The following is a 16,852-nucleotide window of genomic DNA, read 5'->3' on the forward strand; positions in this document are numbered from 1 at the left end:
GCATCTCTGCTCAATCTCTAACAGGCATTTCAAACAAACAAACAAAAAAATCCAAGATGAAACTCTTATTTTCATTCCTATATATGTTTTCTCCCATCTAAGTAAATTATACAATCATCCTTTCACTTGTTCTAGCCAAAAAATTAGGAGTCATTTCTGTGTATTTTTCTACAGAGCACTGTATGTAAATACGGTCACTTTTCCGTCTTCATCCATATACCAGTTCTTGATTGGAACACTTCAATAACCTTTTCCTTGATCTTTCTGCTTTCACTTTTCTCCTTTCTTCAGTCCACACTACACATATCAGTTAGAGGAAGCTTTTAAAAAGAGTAAATCAGATCATGTCTCCTCCTTCCAATTGCTACTCATCATTACCTAGAATAAATTCCAAACTCCTACAAGGTTCCCATGTTGTGACTTCATTTGCCTCATTGGTCTGTTTGCTGGGTGTACTTCAAACACTCCCGATTTGTTCTGATTTGGGGAACATTCAATTTGCTATTCCTTTTAATAAGAATGTTTTCCTCCATCTATTTGCATAGCTGCTGCCTTCTTACTATATTGTTATCAGGTTAAATATTACCTCTTCAGAGAGGCTGTCCCTAATCACTTTGTTCTAGGTAGCTACCAGCTCCACTACCTCACTGTGGGGTAGAACACATGCTGTGCTATACTGCCTGATACAAGCTCAGTGGAGGCCTGGGTGCTTCAGCTGCTGGGATTGCTATTGGCAGACAAACTTCAGCTGTCAGCCTCTTTAGGAATTGCTTCAGCCACAGAGAGATGACTTACTCAAGGCCATGCCCCTTCCTATGTGACCCATATCTAGTAGTGTAAATACTGTCCACCCCAGTCCAACTTGGGGTGACTCTGAAGGGGGGCATGCATTTCACATTCCTTGTGGAGTTGACTGAGGATAATATTGGGCTTGCATTGCAGCTTGACTTCTTTCTCTGCCTACTTAAGCTTCCTTTTTCTCTCTTCCACTGATGTTGATCCCAAAACATTCCCTAATGAACATTCTGCATGTTCAAGTCTGTGTCAGTGTTGGTTTCTGAATAGCAGTGAAGCATTATTTCCTTTGCAATGATTCAAAATTATTTTACTGATTGGTTTGTAGGTTTATTCTTTGTTTCTCTCCCTAGAATGTAAGTTACATGGATATAGGGACCTGTCTGACCTTTTCAGTCTTGTATCTCTGGTGCCCAGACTTGCCTGGCATGTCATTGTCATCATCATAGCAAACACTTGCATTTATCATATGCCAGGTGCATATTGATAGGTCAGGTACACTCCATTCTTAAAACAGCCTGTGATACAGGTATTATTATTTTTCCCACCATACAGTTGTGGACACTAAAATACAGAAAGGTTAGTTGGCCATCCCAGAGTCGCACGATAGGTAAGTACAACCAGCATTTGAATCAGGCAGTCTGGCTCTAGTTTCTGTGTACTTAATCACTCCACTATGCTTTATATTTTTTTGCAGCTGTTCAATAAATGTTTGTTGGATGATTAAATAAAATGGGTATGATTTTCTAATCTGGAGAGTTCCTGCATGATGACATGCAATGAGGATACAATGTGGGCAAAGAGAATGGGATCTCAAAAAGCTTATTCAATCTAATGAAGGAGAACCAACTACCCATGGAGACAAACACATTAAAAACTGTTATTTACTATCATTGCTATCCAAAATGCTTTGGTTTCCTTTTCAGGCAATCAGAGTACCACTCATACCTGTTTGATACGGTAAGGGGGCCATGAAAGTATTTCTTACACTGTCATTTTTTAAGGGCACTCATTATTTCTCAGCTTTAGTAGTGAGAGAAGAAGATTCATTTGATAATGGTGACTCACTATAGGGACACTTACCAGGCTCATTTTCTAGGGATAGAGTCATTCCAGGAAGTGATCTAGAATACCCAAAGGAATGGAGTCAAAGGGAACCAGAGTAGTTGGCTGTCCCTGCAGACTGAGAAGGCATGTGTTAAGGAAGAAGTGCCTTGTATGATGACTAAGAGCACAGACTCTGGGGTTAAGACCTGGGCTGTACTTTTGCTCTATCACTAACTATCTGTCATACAGTGGTCTATTTAATTACTTGAGCTAGCATTTCTCATGTATAAAATGGGAGTATGGATAGCACCTGCCTCACAAACTTGCATCAAATTGTTGTGAAGATAGAATATATAAAGCAGTTCTCAGGGTTTGTATTTCAGGGAAGTCTGGGCATCTGAATTTTCATTGATGTTATAAACTACAACATGGAGTTTGGTCCCCTGTACCTAGTGAAATTCAAGAGCTGAGGAGTTGGTGATAGACTCAATCCAAATCACCTCATTCACGGCTTCCTCAGCATTATTTGCTGTTCATTAATAGTGTCTCTCCCAGTGTGACATGTTATTGCTTGTTTGTATTCTCTCCCTCCATCAGATCTCTATTGGCAAGTGTTTGAATTGCATTCATCTTCTCTTCTCTTCTATCCTCTTTATTTCAAACTATTGGAATGAGGACATACATATTCATTCTGCAGGGAAGGAGATAAATGTGGAACCTGTGACACAGTGAGAAAGTGGTTTCTCTTTGCAGAATGTTATAATGATCCCTGCCACATTATCAAGGTTCATGTTTTTGACTCCTAGCAGCACTAGCTGAAATTTATACCAGGGATAAATCTTAATGATGTTTTTTTTTGTTTGTTTGCCTTAAGAAATTTGGAGGAACTCCTTTTAAAATTTTTATTATACTCCCTTACTTTATAGAGGAAAAAGTAGTCAAAGAGCAATTGGGAGGTAAGCAAGAGGTGAGTCTTCTTAAGTAAAGTCACAGGTGAGTATGAAAATTTTGGGACTGAATCAGGCAGAGGTGATTTTGAAGATGCCTTTGGGCCTAGAAAAGACACAAAAGCATTGGCTTTCTGACTGGAGTGAGAACTTCCCTTTACAGCATCCATGTGCAGTTATGGATGTGGATTTTCAAAGCCTACAATATTCTACGAAAATCTCCAGGTCACAAGTGATTGACTCTGCTCTAGAACAGCAGCATTTACCTAATGTTGAGAATCTTCAGACATCTGTAATCTGTCATTGCCCAAAGCCTGAGGATTAATTCACATAATCCCAGGTTGATTTCTCTATAGAATCAGCTTTTAGTTCACAATAAGTATGGCAGGAGAGAATCTATAGAGTTGATAACTAGGTGCTAGTCTATTAAATATACAAAGCACACATGGACAGTGCTGGAGTTTTGACTTGAGTGGAAGGACTTGAATTCTCTTGCAGCTGGAATGTGCTGGAACTCCCCAATGGCTTGAAAGAATGCCTAGAATTTCTTTTCTATTATAGTCACTGTTATTTCTCACAGAAGCAAGTGAATCTTCCTAACTACTATGGTAGGAGTAGAAGAGCCTCCAGCTGGCTTGTGGGGAGCAAAGCTGGTCAGAGACCCACACCTTGGGTGGGTGAGGAGCCCTGACTTTCTCATACAGAGACAATAGACAGAAATGTTGTAAATTTTTAAAGCCAATAGGAAGATTCATGAGCATGGTACAGAGCAGGACCTTGTTAGTGGTGGAAGGAAGAATTCTGCTGCTTTTCTCCAAGCATTAAGTGTAACTCAAAAACTCCTACTTTGTGGCCATTATCCAATTATAACCACTTTCCATTCTGGATAATTTAGTCATTTATTGCTTTCAAATCATTTTGGTTGTCGGGGGGCTATATTCAGTACAGTCATGATGATGGAGTCTACTATATTGAATTTGCCCTTTGGTGATGAAAAAGAATATTTCTCTTAAATCATTTCAGGCATTGTGTGTGTGTGTGTGTGTGTGTGTGTGTGTGTATGTGTATACAATGTGGAGGAAGAACAGGGATTATTATAGTTATTTTCTGAAGTCCCCTTCCCCACTAGAATGTAAGCTTCACAAGAGTAGGGATTTTGGGTGGTCCATTGCTATATTTTCAGAACCAGGAACTGTGCCTGCCAAATAAGAGGCTCAAGGAAATATGTATCAAATTAATGAATGAAAATCTACAGCCCAACAAATGATGCTGAGAAGGGAGCACAGAACTTTAAAACAGCATTATGTAATTGAAGGAGTGTAGGATTTCATGGTCTCCAGTTCTGAAAACTTGGCTTTGATAGTTACTAGTTGTGTGGTTTGGGGAAAGTTACTTTACTCCTCTTAATCTCAGCTTCCTCATCTGTGAGATGAGATAATAATGCCAACTTTGAAGGGTTGTCTTGAGGATCAACTGAGATTACAAAGGTGATGGTGTTTGGAAGTCTAAAAAGCGCTGATCCTTCTCCTGCCTCCTTTCCCAGTGTCATTCCCATTGCCATGGGATTTCCATAACGGACCTATTCAGTGGGAGACTTAGAAAAGTCAAATATCTATTGCCACAAAATAGATTAGAAATTATGCTTCATGTTGATAGGGTATTTGTTCTTACCTATGTTATTTTTGACATTAAAAAGGAAAACACATTTTATAAAGATATTGAATCCTGAAAAGTCAACTATGGCCAATATGGAAGTTTTAAGCAAAGCTTTAATCCCAATTCTAGCAGGATAGTATCTGTGGTTGTGTGAAAACTTGGGGGAAAGGCCTTTCTTAAACTTAGAGTACCTTTTTGAGGCATTTGGTTATACCTGTAAAATTTAGGGAATGCAAATTAAGTGTCCTTGTAAGTACTGTTTAAAAAGGATATTCACTATATTTTTTCCTCAAACAGTTTAACATTTAGCAGAGGCAGAGAACATGCTAATATCCAGTTTTGTATTCTCAGTTGTTATCAAAATCTCTCTACATCACTGAAGGTCACTGTCGGGCAAGTGTTTGTGGGTAAGAGGTTGGAGAGTTTCTGTATACGTGGCAGAAGTGCTTCTGATGTTGAGGAATTCTGTTTACTATGATGCAAGTTGTGTATATTTCCTTGATTTTTCTCCCCATACCTAGCAAAGAAAATGCTATCCATTATTGTACTTATTTACAAGAATGAGAAAAGTGTAGAGTCTGTGTGGATACTGATACTTGTTTGTGCTTCAAATCCACATTTCTGAGGGAGGGTAAGTTAGGCAGTCCTCATGCTGGCATTCCCAGTGTAACTTCTTATTCATCTTTCTCCTTTCTTCTTGAGTCTCTGGCGGTCCTGTGAGCAAGACTGGCACTGCCTAAAGGGAAATTAGGAAACTGTCCAGGCAGCCTGATTTATGAGGCATTGGAAGGCACATCTGACCAAAAATATCTTCTCCACTGGCCTGCCACCAGTTCCTGAGATTCTCATGGTTAGAATTGTCCATTAAAAGATTTCTGCAGACATCCCTGGTTTCTTTGGTCCATAAAGTATTATGTTAGGGGGAAATCAGAAGTGGAAAAATGAGAAAGTATCTCATTAGAATGATTTATTTTATCTTATCACTTTCTCATCCCTTGGTCAAGAGTAGCATCTTGACAGGTCAGTATACTCTTTCAGGATGGAGAGAAAGCTAGTTGATTAGAGTTTTGTCTGTCATCTTAGTGCAACTCTGAGCAGTATGAAGCCTCAGGGCCCAGGAGAGAAGATGGCTCAAAGTGAAGTAAGGAGTTTCAGGTTATGTTTGATACCAAGTTGGGAAATAAGGATACATAATTGCTGGAGGGATAGCCTTTCAGTATTTTAGTTCTTGAGTAACTTAGTTTTATTTGTGTGTGTGTGTGATGCTAGGGCTTTGAGTATGCAAGGCAAATGCTCTACTACTGATCTATACCTCCAGGCCAGCCCTGTTATGAGACTAAGAACTATTATTCATAAAATAACATTTGTGACAAAGGCCAGGTAGATTTATGACCAGAGGGAGATACATTTGCAGAGATAGAACTAATGAGTAATTCTATGACTTATGGACACTATTCTAGAAGCATTTCTTAGAGCAGGGTTTCTCCATCTTGTCTGTATACCACCTGTATCTGAGTCACCATAGTGTTTATTAAATTGTTCCTCTCTGGGCCCTATCCAGACCTTTGTAAATAGACACCTGAGGAAGGGGCCTAGAACCCTGCATTAAAAGGCCATGTCTGCTGATTTTCACAATACTACTTGAAAATCCTTGATCTAAAGGTTGCAGCAGAGCATAGAGGTAAAAAGTATAAATTCTGAAGGCAGATGAACAGGGTTCAAAGCTTACTTATTCTGTGACCTTGGACAAGTTATTTGGCCTCCCTGACCCTCAGTTTCAGCCTAATATTACTGACTTTACAAGGCTATTATGCAAGGGCTGATAAGCTAATCCACATAAAGTTTAGCATAGCTCCTGGCACATAGTGAGGGCAAAAGAGATAACCGTTATTGTTAAAAGAGACAAATATGTATATTGAGAAAGACTTTAGGGAATGCTTATTGATAGTTAATGTTTTGTTGACTACATACTCTATAAATGGTAAATTAAAAATTCTACTTCAGTATATAGTAAAGTGAATTGGTTTTCTAATTTCTTAATTACTATTACCTATGGTTTCTGTATTATTTTATCTTCTATAGCTTTTCTGGCTCTTCAAACACAACTAACTGTAAAAGAAGTAGATAAGAAAATTTTGTAATAAATATTCAGAAATGTCTTATATAAGTTGTGGTATCTAGCAATGGAAGAATTGGTCAACTGAATATATTCTACTTTGAAGTATTTTGTATATTCTTACTAGAACAAAACAACTAGTTCTGTTTCTAGCTGTTGCTTTCCTTTATTCTCTTATGTTTTTATCTTTTATTTTCTCCCTTCTCCTTGTCCTCTATTTTTACTTGTTTCCTTATCTCTTTCTGGTATAATTTCTTCTTGTTCATCTTGCAAGAGCTGAGAGAATCGATTTGAAATGCTTTAAATTTCAGTCTCTGGTTTAGGGTAATTATTAATAAATGTAAAAGCACATGCACCTCAGGAAGCCATAGTAAGAGGAAAAAGAGAGGAGGTAGAAAGGGACTCTAACAATTTCATCTTAGTATAAACTATGGCAAACAGCATTACTCTAATAGCCATGTATCACTGAGAAAGATAGTAGAAAGTGATGTAATTAGGAAATGGAATACATTATATTTCAAAATATGGATAAGGAAAACTGGGAGAAATGTTGACCTTCAAGCTCTCTTCCATCAACCATGGTCTAAAAGAAACAGCCAGTGAAGAAAATGGAGCAGTTGGCATCACCTCCACGGACTCCTTTCTGAATGAAAGAATGTGCTTTTAGTGGTTGAAATATAAATTCTGTGAGTGAGAATAACTTGGGTTCAAATCCAGGCCTCACAATTATTAGCAGACTGTCCTTGAACAATTTAGTCTCTCTGTGCCTCAGTTTCCTCATCTGAAAAATGGACATAGTAGTAGCACACACATGAGGACTGTTCAGGAGGAAGAAACAAAAGTGACACATGTGAAACACTGTAAAACTCTCAATTTTTGTTTCCTATTGCTATTAGTTTTCTTATTTTTTATTCAAGTTTGAAGTCCTTGTAGTGTCCAGGAGTTCTGAGCAGACCATTTTCTTTTTCTTTTTTTTTTTTGTGGCACTGGGGTGTGAACTCAGGGCCTCATGCTTGCTAGGCAGGTACTTTTACTGCTTCATTTACTCTACCAGTCATTTTTTGTGATGGGTTTTTTTGAGACAGGGTCTCACAAGCTATTTGCCTGGGGCTGACTTCAAATTCAGATCCTCCTGATCTCTGCCTCCTGAATAGTTAGAATTACAGGTGTGAGCCACTGGCAGCTGGCTCCATTATCTGATGCTATGAAAATTTGTCAACAGTGGTTGCTTTTGTCTTTGATTCCTTGCCTGGTTGCAATTTGTTCTTGTTCAGATGATCACACTATGACTTTTCGAATCCAGGGCCTCCAGCATGTGAGGCAAGTATTTTCCCACTAGCTTTATCACCAGACCTAAAACCTTCTCTTAGCAGAACGTGTAGTCTTACATCTTAGAAATATCTCTTTGGCCCAATGTGTATTTCTTTCTTCCCTAACATTCTGTGTTTGTAGTTTATTCAGCATATGTGAATTAGCTAATTATAAACTTGAGAATTTGTCATTTAAAATATTGCAGGTTTCAAATATGGTGACTAATGCTTGGAAAGTAAAGGAATGTTTAAATTTCTTTGGTGAAAGTGTAGGAATGCAGGGAGCAGGGCATCATGTTTGAAAAAATATTTTCAGTCAAATCATTCTCTGAAAGAATGATTAAAAAACAAACCGTCAGTCATGCCAGGCACACCCTTTGCTTCTGTTCCATTTTTATCATAACAATCTCCCTTGCAAAATTGAGGCTGTTGATAAGTATTTTCCTTCCAAACTGTGGGAAATAAGTCGTGAATAACCTTGGCTCTCTGATAAGTTTAGTTATGAGACTGCTTATCATTGAAACAATGGACACAAAAGCAGTTCAGTCCTGGGGCCTGTGACAAACTCAGTGGACAAGCAATCAGTGCTCAGCCTTCATGTTCTCAGGCATTCCAGGGGAGTGGCACAGCCAGCACAAGACATTTTCTTTTCTTCCTTCCTTTCTTTCTTTCTCTTTTTCTCTTTCTTTCTTTCTGTTTCTCTCTCTCGTCTCCCCTTCTCTTCTTTCCTTCCTCCCTCCCTTCTTTCCTTCTTTCTTCTCTCTCTGTCTCTGTCTGTCTCTTTCTCTCTCTCTCAGCAGAACTGGTGTTTGAACTCAAGGCCTTGACTTTCCTTCCTCCCTCCCTCTCTCTCTTTGCTTCCCTCCTTTCATTTCTTTCCTTTTTCTGACAATACTGGGGGTTTGAACTCGGGGCCTTGCGCTTGCTAGGCAAGCGCTCTGCCACTTAACAGCACAAGACATTTTCAAGACCCTTTTCCCATCCATGACTCACTAAGTCCCTGATCATTTAGAAAAGGATTTTTTTTGCAGAAACCTAATGTGTCCCAAAGAACTATGTTTACCCATACTGGGCCTTGCTCTCTGTTTAATAAAGCCAGATGGACACTGCTTTTTGACTTGTGGTCACATCCCCACAGATTTGACCTCACTCAGTGGACACTATTAAAAGACTATCCTATTATTGAGAATTTCCATTGCATCAAATACTAAATATTAGTAACATTCCTCTGCAGGGAAAATGATGTAAGAAGAGGGCACAGACTGTGCTGACCTCAGGCATATCACGTGGATAGGTATGTGGAGATTACACAACAATCCGCTGACTAATAAAGCCCTATGGTCCATGGAGCAAAACTCTAGGGGCAGAGATTCTCTCGGTAGTTCTGGAAGGAAGTGTTCTCATTCATACGAAGCCATAGACGGAAGTTTTTTTTGACTCTGTTGCCTTGGTACCGAGGCGGTTATTTTGTAAGATGCTCAGGAGGAGACTGGATATATAGAAGTATGGGACCATGTGATGGTATGACAGAATGGGAATGGGGGTCACGAGGGGCCGGCTCACACTGTTTGCTTTTAAAAATGAGGAACACAAAGTTTTTTTCCTTTCTTTTTTCTTCTTTCTGCCCCAATTCAAGATCCAAAGCCATAACAGAACTAGGAAGACATATTAGGGTCCAACAATTTTGTAAATTAAATAGAGTTAAACTTTTGGTTATGATTATACTTGAATATGTATTAAAACAATGAAGATTCAATTGTTACAAAATAAATTACAAAGCTGTACATGATCAAAGAAAGAAAGTCAAGTAATAACAAATGTATATAAAATAAAAGGGAAGATCTCCCTACTTCTTTCCCTTATAAGGATATATACTGCTATAATCTGTCTACCTTTCAGAACTTTTGAGACTATATATACAATAAGTGTGCCTCTGGGTTGGAAGCTAATTATGTGTTGTTCTGAATTTTTTTCTCATTTAATGTTTTATGGCCATCTTTCTACTCTTTTAAAAAGTAACCATTATTTCTATTCTTCCTTTTAAAAAGCAATAGTTATTTTAAATAAAATAAGATGGAAAATTCCATCTCTGATATATTTAAAATATTTTCTTGGTATGATATGCTTACCAAGATGTTTTATAAGTGTTTTGTAAATTATAACCCAATTAGATAGTATTCCACCCACCAGGATAAGAGAGGAATAAGTAAGGAGCTGAGAGACATGCTACAGGGTGAAAAAAAGATTTCATAGGGGTGTAGATAATATAATTTCAATTACATAAAAGATGTGTGGATGCATAGAAAATGGTCTGCGCAAAAACAGTTTCTGCTGGGTATTGAGGGGGTGGGGGGGAGAGGGAGGGGGCGGAATGGGTGGTAAGGGAGGGGGTGGGGGCAGGGGGGTGAAATGACCCAAGCCTTGCATGCATATATGAATAATAAAAGAAAAAAAAAAGAAAATGGTCTGCACATAAACACTAATATATTAATGGTTATTAATGGAGGACAGTTGGAGCATAATTTTTTCCCATTAAGGTTTATTTGTATTTTTGTTTTTATAGCTTTTTGGGGAGCAGTCCTGGGGTTTGAACCCAGGACCTTGTACTTGCTAGGCAAGCACTCTATCACTTGAGCCACCCCCGTCTCCTGACCCTCCTGACTACTTTCCCTGTATTTTCAACAGTGAACATTTATTACTTTAAAAATTAGTTTAAAAATAAATGTAATATAAAAGTTACAAGGCACCTGATTAAAAAAAAAAGTTCATGTCCAAAGACTACAGAACATAACCACATCTGAATTAGCTCCCACTCTCCCCAAACCTCACCATTAACAGGGTAGAAATACTGGGCCCCTTTCTTTTCCTCCCTAAATTTATTTTCTTAATTTAAGGAATTAGATTTAAGTTTCCTTATTAAGAGATGTTAGTCTTCAGCATCAATGATAGTGTTGATCAAGAAATGAGACCAAAATCAGGAGATCATATTCCTTTATTACATATATGAAATACAAAAACAAATTAACAAAGCAATATATATATACACATACACATATGTATATATACATATATATTGCAAGTCCACAGGACCTCAGGAAAATATGTTTTGTATGTGAATTTAATCTTATGGCACTGTGGTTTATGTTTTGTATATTCAAGTACAGAAGAAACTGTAAAGTGGTTATGCATGGGTACAGAAGATGAAAATAATGAAAATTGTAATTTGGTGAATATCACAGACAGTGTGTTAAAAGATGGGTAAAGATAATGACTATATACTGTTAATAAAGACAAGGAGGAAAACTGTTTCAGTGTTTGGGTTTAAATACTAAACACAAAAATATAACAATTCTGTGTCTACAATTATTTTTGAAGTGTATACAAGTGCATGACAAGTAAAAGAGCTTTAACTTTTACAGTCCATTTCCCCCTTATGCAAATATATTTCTGCACTCATGATTTCTTTCTCTTATTTTAAATCTCTTTTTCTTTAGTTTTTTCAAGAAAAGTTTCATCGTGGCCAGGATCTTGGAATCTAACCTTTAGCCCAAGGCTAAGACTTCATTCAGACATTCTCCTTTCAGGTTACATCTTCACATAGTTTCCTAAGGCTAATAGTACAACTTCTCTTATAGGTCACTTTGTCCACATAGAGTGGCAGTGCTCCTGTTTCAGTAGGTTTTTACTCACTCCCTTTTCTTCTCTTCCTGTCAACAGCAGTCTCCAAAAGTTCACCACTCAAGGTGTAGGTAGTAAAGTGCTTTATACAAGGAAATAGTATATACATATAGAGAGGTTCCATTTCACATCCCACAGACCAAAGTTCATACATAACACACAAGAGGAGGTTCTTTTTAAGATAACATCTTTTCTGATAGTAGGGTTGGGATTCCTTAAAATCTCATTAATTACTTTAAGTAGCATCAAATGTAAATAACATATCTGAAGCTGGGAGGACTCCTTGTAGGAGGTACTGCCCTTAATGGATTACTGCTAAATATTACACTGCTAGTAACTTTCAGAGTCAGTTTCATAGAAAACAGATCTCAGTGTTGGGTTTTTCATGCCTCTTTATGAAACAAAACTGTATTTAAGCATGTCTAGAACAGATAAGTTAGACAGGCCCATGCATTGGAACATTTCTTTACATTTTGGCACTTTAAAAAAAATTCCAGTTTCATTTTTGAGGTCTCTTTTTCATTCCACTTGTGTTTTGTACACAGAGAAGTGCCATGATGTGCAATATTCTGTTATTGCTGCTTGCACTCTCTTTTTAAAATATCCATGACTTTTCTTCCAAGAGATGGCTTCCAGTGTTGGACAAAACTTTTCATATTCACGACTAATTTACCTGTTCTTATATCTTCATGTCCAGCTACCAGGTACTCCAAACCTAAAAGAGAACACAAATTGGAGCAACACAGTAAACTTTATTGAAGGGGGAGGTGTGACTTCAGCAGTTGCACACACTCACGGTTCATAGTTTTATATGTACATGTTGAAATGGGCAAAAGACAACAATGGGTGATTTAATAATTTAATAAGTATTGACTATGTGGTAAGTACTTTACATGTATCAACTCATTTAATCTTGAAAAAAAATATGAAATGAATATTCTTTTTATAAGAATACTGAGGCTCAGCAAGGTTAAGAACCCTGTTCAGTATCTCCCAGTAAGTAGCAGCACACTGACTCAAACTCAGGTCTGTCTGATTCTAGCACTTTGTACTGTACCCACCACCCTTTATGGGGAAAAACGTAGGATTTTATGTGCATTTAGCATTATGCTATAAATCAGTATTTCTTGGAGACTCACTATGTATGATTGTATATATTTAGAAGGATTTTATAAGAGTGAGGCAGCTATTGGGAAAAACATGTTGAAAAAGAGCTATGAATTACATAAAAGAACTCATATTCCCTATATAAAGTCAATGTGTTTTGGAACTATAAAATGTTTGTGATATACTAAAAAATATTGAGACTTGATCAGATCTAGTGTTGTCCTTATAATTTAAAAAATTCTTTTCAAGCTTCAAATAAAAAAGTTGTCTAACAAATGCATAAAATGATGAAAAGTCTCATTGCCTATATATTAAAGAAATTTGTAATGGTGTCAATTTTGGGATTTAGAAACAATTTTTTAAAATATTACTGGATTGGGAAAATAAGTATGTTTATGAGGCAACTTTCCAGTATAAGATAAAGTACCATTTACTTTAAAATCTTAGTTGAGTAAAAGGGTAGTTACTAAAATTGAAATGAAAATATTAATTTAAGCCTTATGGGTAAGGACAGCTTATCCAAGGTCCAGGCAGGTAGTATAAGTGAGTATGGGACGTACCATTCTGCTAAAAGTCATGGAGACTTCAGAGTTTAATGTGGGTCTTTTTAAAAGAACGTAGAAGCTGGCAAGAAGGGGTTGTAACAAGTTATAACTTGTGATAATTTGAGCATCAAGAAGCACAGGAGGGTGAATATGGTGAAATATTATGTACTCATGAATGAAAATGGAAAAATGAGACCTGCTGAAACTGTTCCAGGAATCAGGGGAAGGAGGATAAAGGAGAATGATGGAGGGAGTAAATTCAACTATGATATATAGTCTTAGAAAAAAAAGTCACAATGTACCCTGTAAAACAATAGTAAAAAAAATAAGAGGAAAAAAAGAAGCATAATAATTATGTGTGGAAATACACTGAATCAATGAATTTCCATAATTGCAAAATGATACTCAAAACCCAGAAAGCTAGAGAAAAATTAGTTTGTTATCTTTTGAGGCAGCTGTTAATACCACTTCTTACTTTGAAAATTGGAAATTAAAGGAAAAGAATTTAACATTTTCCTGACTTTACAATAAGAACTGTATTTCATGGTAACTTAATAACCCAGGTTCAGAGAGAAAGTCCTCTTACAGAATGTCAGCTAATAAGTGAAGACAGTTAGATAGAATTAAAAAAAAATCAAACTCCAATGAAAATATGGATTCAGAAAAGAATTGTCAATAAGTGATAAAATCATTAAAAGAATAGTTAACAGAAAACTGAATGTGTATATAGTCCCAAGTAACATCACAATCATTTTTTTTTCTAATTCAAGTGGAAAAATAAAACTGCCAGTGGAGAGAGCACAGTTTTTACTATAACTCAAGGGTCAAGCTTAGCTACACCTACGTAGGTCATCCAAGTTCTATGTGCCTTCTATGTACATTCTTTAAAAGGTAACCTTAACCATTTGATCCAGCAATACCACTCTTGGGGATATACCCAAAAGACTGTTACTCCAGAGGCACCTGCACATCCATGTTTATTGCGGCACTATTCACAATAGCCAAGTTATGGAAACAGCCAAGATGCCCCACCACTGACGAATGGATTAAGAAAATGTGGTATCTATACACAATGGAATTTTATGCAGCCATGAAGAAGAACGAAATGTTATCATTCGCTGGTAAATGGATGGAATTGGAGAACATCGTTCTGCGTGAGGTTAGCCTGGCCCAAAAGACCAAAAATCGTATGTTCTCCCTCATATGTGGACATTAGATCAAGGGCAAACACAACAAGGGGATTGGACTATGAGCACATGATAAAAGCGAGAGCACACAAGGGAGGGGTGAGGATAGGTAAGACACCTAAAAAACTAGCTAGCATTTGTTGCCCTTAATGCAGAGAAACTAAAGCAGATACCTTAAAGCAACTGAGGCCAATAGGAGAAGGGGAACAGGTACTAGAGAAAAGGTTAGATCAAAAAGAATTAACCTAGAAGGTAACACCCACGCACAGGAAATCAATGTGAGTCAATGCCCTGTATAGCTATCCTTATCTCAACCAGCAAAACCCCTTGTTCCTTCCTATTATTGCTTATACTCTCTCTACAACAAAATTAGAGATAAGGGCAAAATAGTTTCTGCTGGGTATTGAGGGGGGGAGCGGGAGGGGGTGGAGTGGGTGGTAAGGGAGGGGGTGGGGGCAGGGGGGAGAAATGAACCAAGCCTTGTATGCACATATGAATAATAAAAGAAAAATGAAAAAAAAAAAAGTAACCTTAGCTTCTGCATGAAAAAGAGTCCCAATATCTAATTAGCAGACTAGTTAAAAGTACAATTGTGTCCCCGGGTGTGGTGGCACACAATGGTAATCTCAGCTACTTGAGATTGAGGCAGGAAGATCATAGGATTTTTTTTTTTTTTAGAATTTCCATCCCTTTTTAAAATTAGGATATATTCATTGTACAGGGGAGATTCATTGTGTCAATTCCATATAGACTTATATTGTACATTGGTTAGATCGCCTCCCACCCACCCTCCCCCTCTATCCCCTCCCCTCTCCACTTGGAGCAACTGCAAAAAGTTTGGAAGATGACAAGTTTGAGGCCAGTCTGAATAATTTAGTGAGACCCTACCTCAAAATAAAATAAAAAAGATTGGGGATATAGCTCAGTGGTAGAATGCTTGCTAGCTTGCACAAGGCTGTTGGTTCAATCTCTAGTATAGCCAAAAAATAAAACTAAACAAGCAAACTGTATATATATATATATACAGTAAAGCAGTTTTTAAAAAATAACTTCAAGATTAAGTATTTTAATGAATTTACTTTGAAGCTGTAAGTAGAACAAATACTGCAGGAACTTACCATTAATTTAAAGTAAACATATAAATTAAACTAATATATAATACTGAGTAAATCCCTAAATTATGGGGCACCATCATACCAAAGATTAACATGCAAAACATGTTTACATTTAATTTTTCTATCTCTATGCTTTGCAATCTACTTTGCTACATGTTTGAGGGCACAAAATGTCATTTTGTATCCATAGAAAAAGAAAATGTACTTCAGTGCTAGTCTTGATACTCTAACACATACCATTGATGAATGAGAGGATATATTCATGAATGAGGGCTGAATTTGCATGGATACCCAGTTACTTTGCTCCTTTTCAAAAGTGGCAAAGGAAGCAAGTTGAGGTGTAAGCTTTCAGAATTTTCTTATCAGCTTTCTTTGGCCTTAGCTATTGAACTTGTAAAAATGGAAAAACAAAGTAAAATGAAAGAGTGTCTGGTTTTGCTTTGGCAGGTTGCAGTCTTTTCTTCAAAGCAAGTAAACATGTTTTCAAGAATTCTTTGAATAACTGCACTTATGTTTTCAATTGTGTTGAACTCAGTTGCTTCTTTGACTCTGGCAGAAACCTGATTAGGAAGTATAGTTCACTTCCTGGAGGGTGGCTCAGATGGTCAAACTTTTGTTTTTATGTCTTACTGAAAAACTGGGCAGACTTTTTTTTTTTCTTTTGCCAAGATAATAGAAAAAGTGCTTATGAAGACTAAGCACAGACCATTGGGAAAAAGAACTTAAATTAATGGTTCTTAGTTTCCTGTATTCAAAATCCAAGATTCTTATTACTTCAATTTATTCTTTGGAACTACATATCTTTATGATTTAAAATATCTTTTTTCCTCTTTTATTAAAATTCAAATGAATTTGAATTACAAAGTAATACTGAAGGGGTATAAAAGGGTGTAAGAAATTAGTTAACAGTTAAGAAAACATTAAAACTTCTGTTTCACTGCCAGATTGTTTAGATTTAGGGGATATTTTATTGCCACTTCCTCTCTCTCTCTCCTCTGCGTTATCTGTTTTTTAAAAAAATTTATTCACAACCATAAAAGACTTCTTATTAACACAATTGTGATTTCCTCGCTTATATGAAGAAATTAAATCCAGAACATAAATTATGCACCTGTTTCAACAGTGCTCCTAAGACACAGATGACAACTATATAAACGGAAAAAAACAGATTAAAATATTTAAACAAGGAAATAGAGGACTTTTTTGAATTATTTGTTTTACTAGAAACTACCCTCTGAGTATTATATTACCAATCTCTGGGTGCTAAGAGTAGGTACTGAAGGTACTATGATCAAAAAACTAAATCCTGCTCCAAATTTAATGAGGGAGACAAGGAAATAAGCAGCATA

The 16,852-nt window shown here is 36.8% G+C and overlaps 1 protein-coding gene across 5 annotated transcripts in view; it reads right to left on the bottom strand.

Annotated features, from left to right (window-relative positions):
- Positions 1–10,845: 10,845 nt before the first annotated feature.
- Ntn4 (netrin 4) overlaps positions 10,846–16,852 on the bottom strand; it is a 113,255-nt gene continuing 107,248 nt past the window's right edge. For all 5 annotated transcript variants that reach the window (XM_074084161.1, XM_074084162.1, XM_020164014.2 and 2 more), the window contains exon 10: positions 10,846–12,264. In XM_074084161.1, the coding sequence (XP_073940262.1) occupies positions 12,122–12,264 (143 nt within the window). In that variant the 3' untranslated portion in view covers positions 10,846–12,121. The remainder of the gene's footprint in view (positions 12,265–16,852) is intronic.

Source organism: Castor canadensis, chromosome 8 (genome assembly GCF_047511655.1).
Source record: "Castor canadensis chromosome 8, mCasCan1.hap1v2, whole genome shotgun sequence".
Classification (NCBI taxonomy): domain Eukaryota; kingdom Metazoa; phylum Chordata; class Mammalia; order Rodentia; family Castoridae; genus Castor; species Castor canadensis.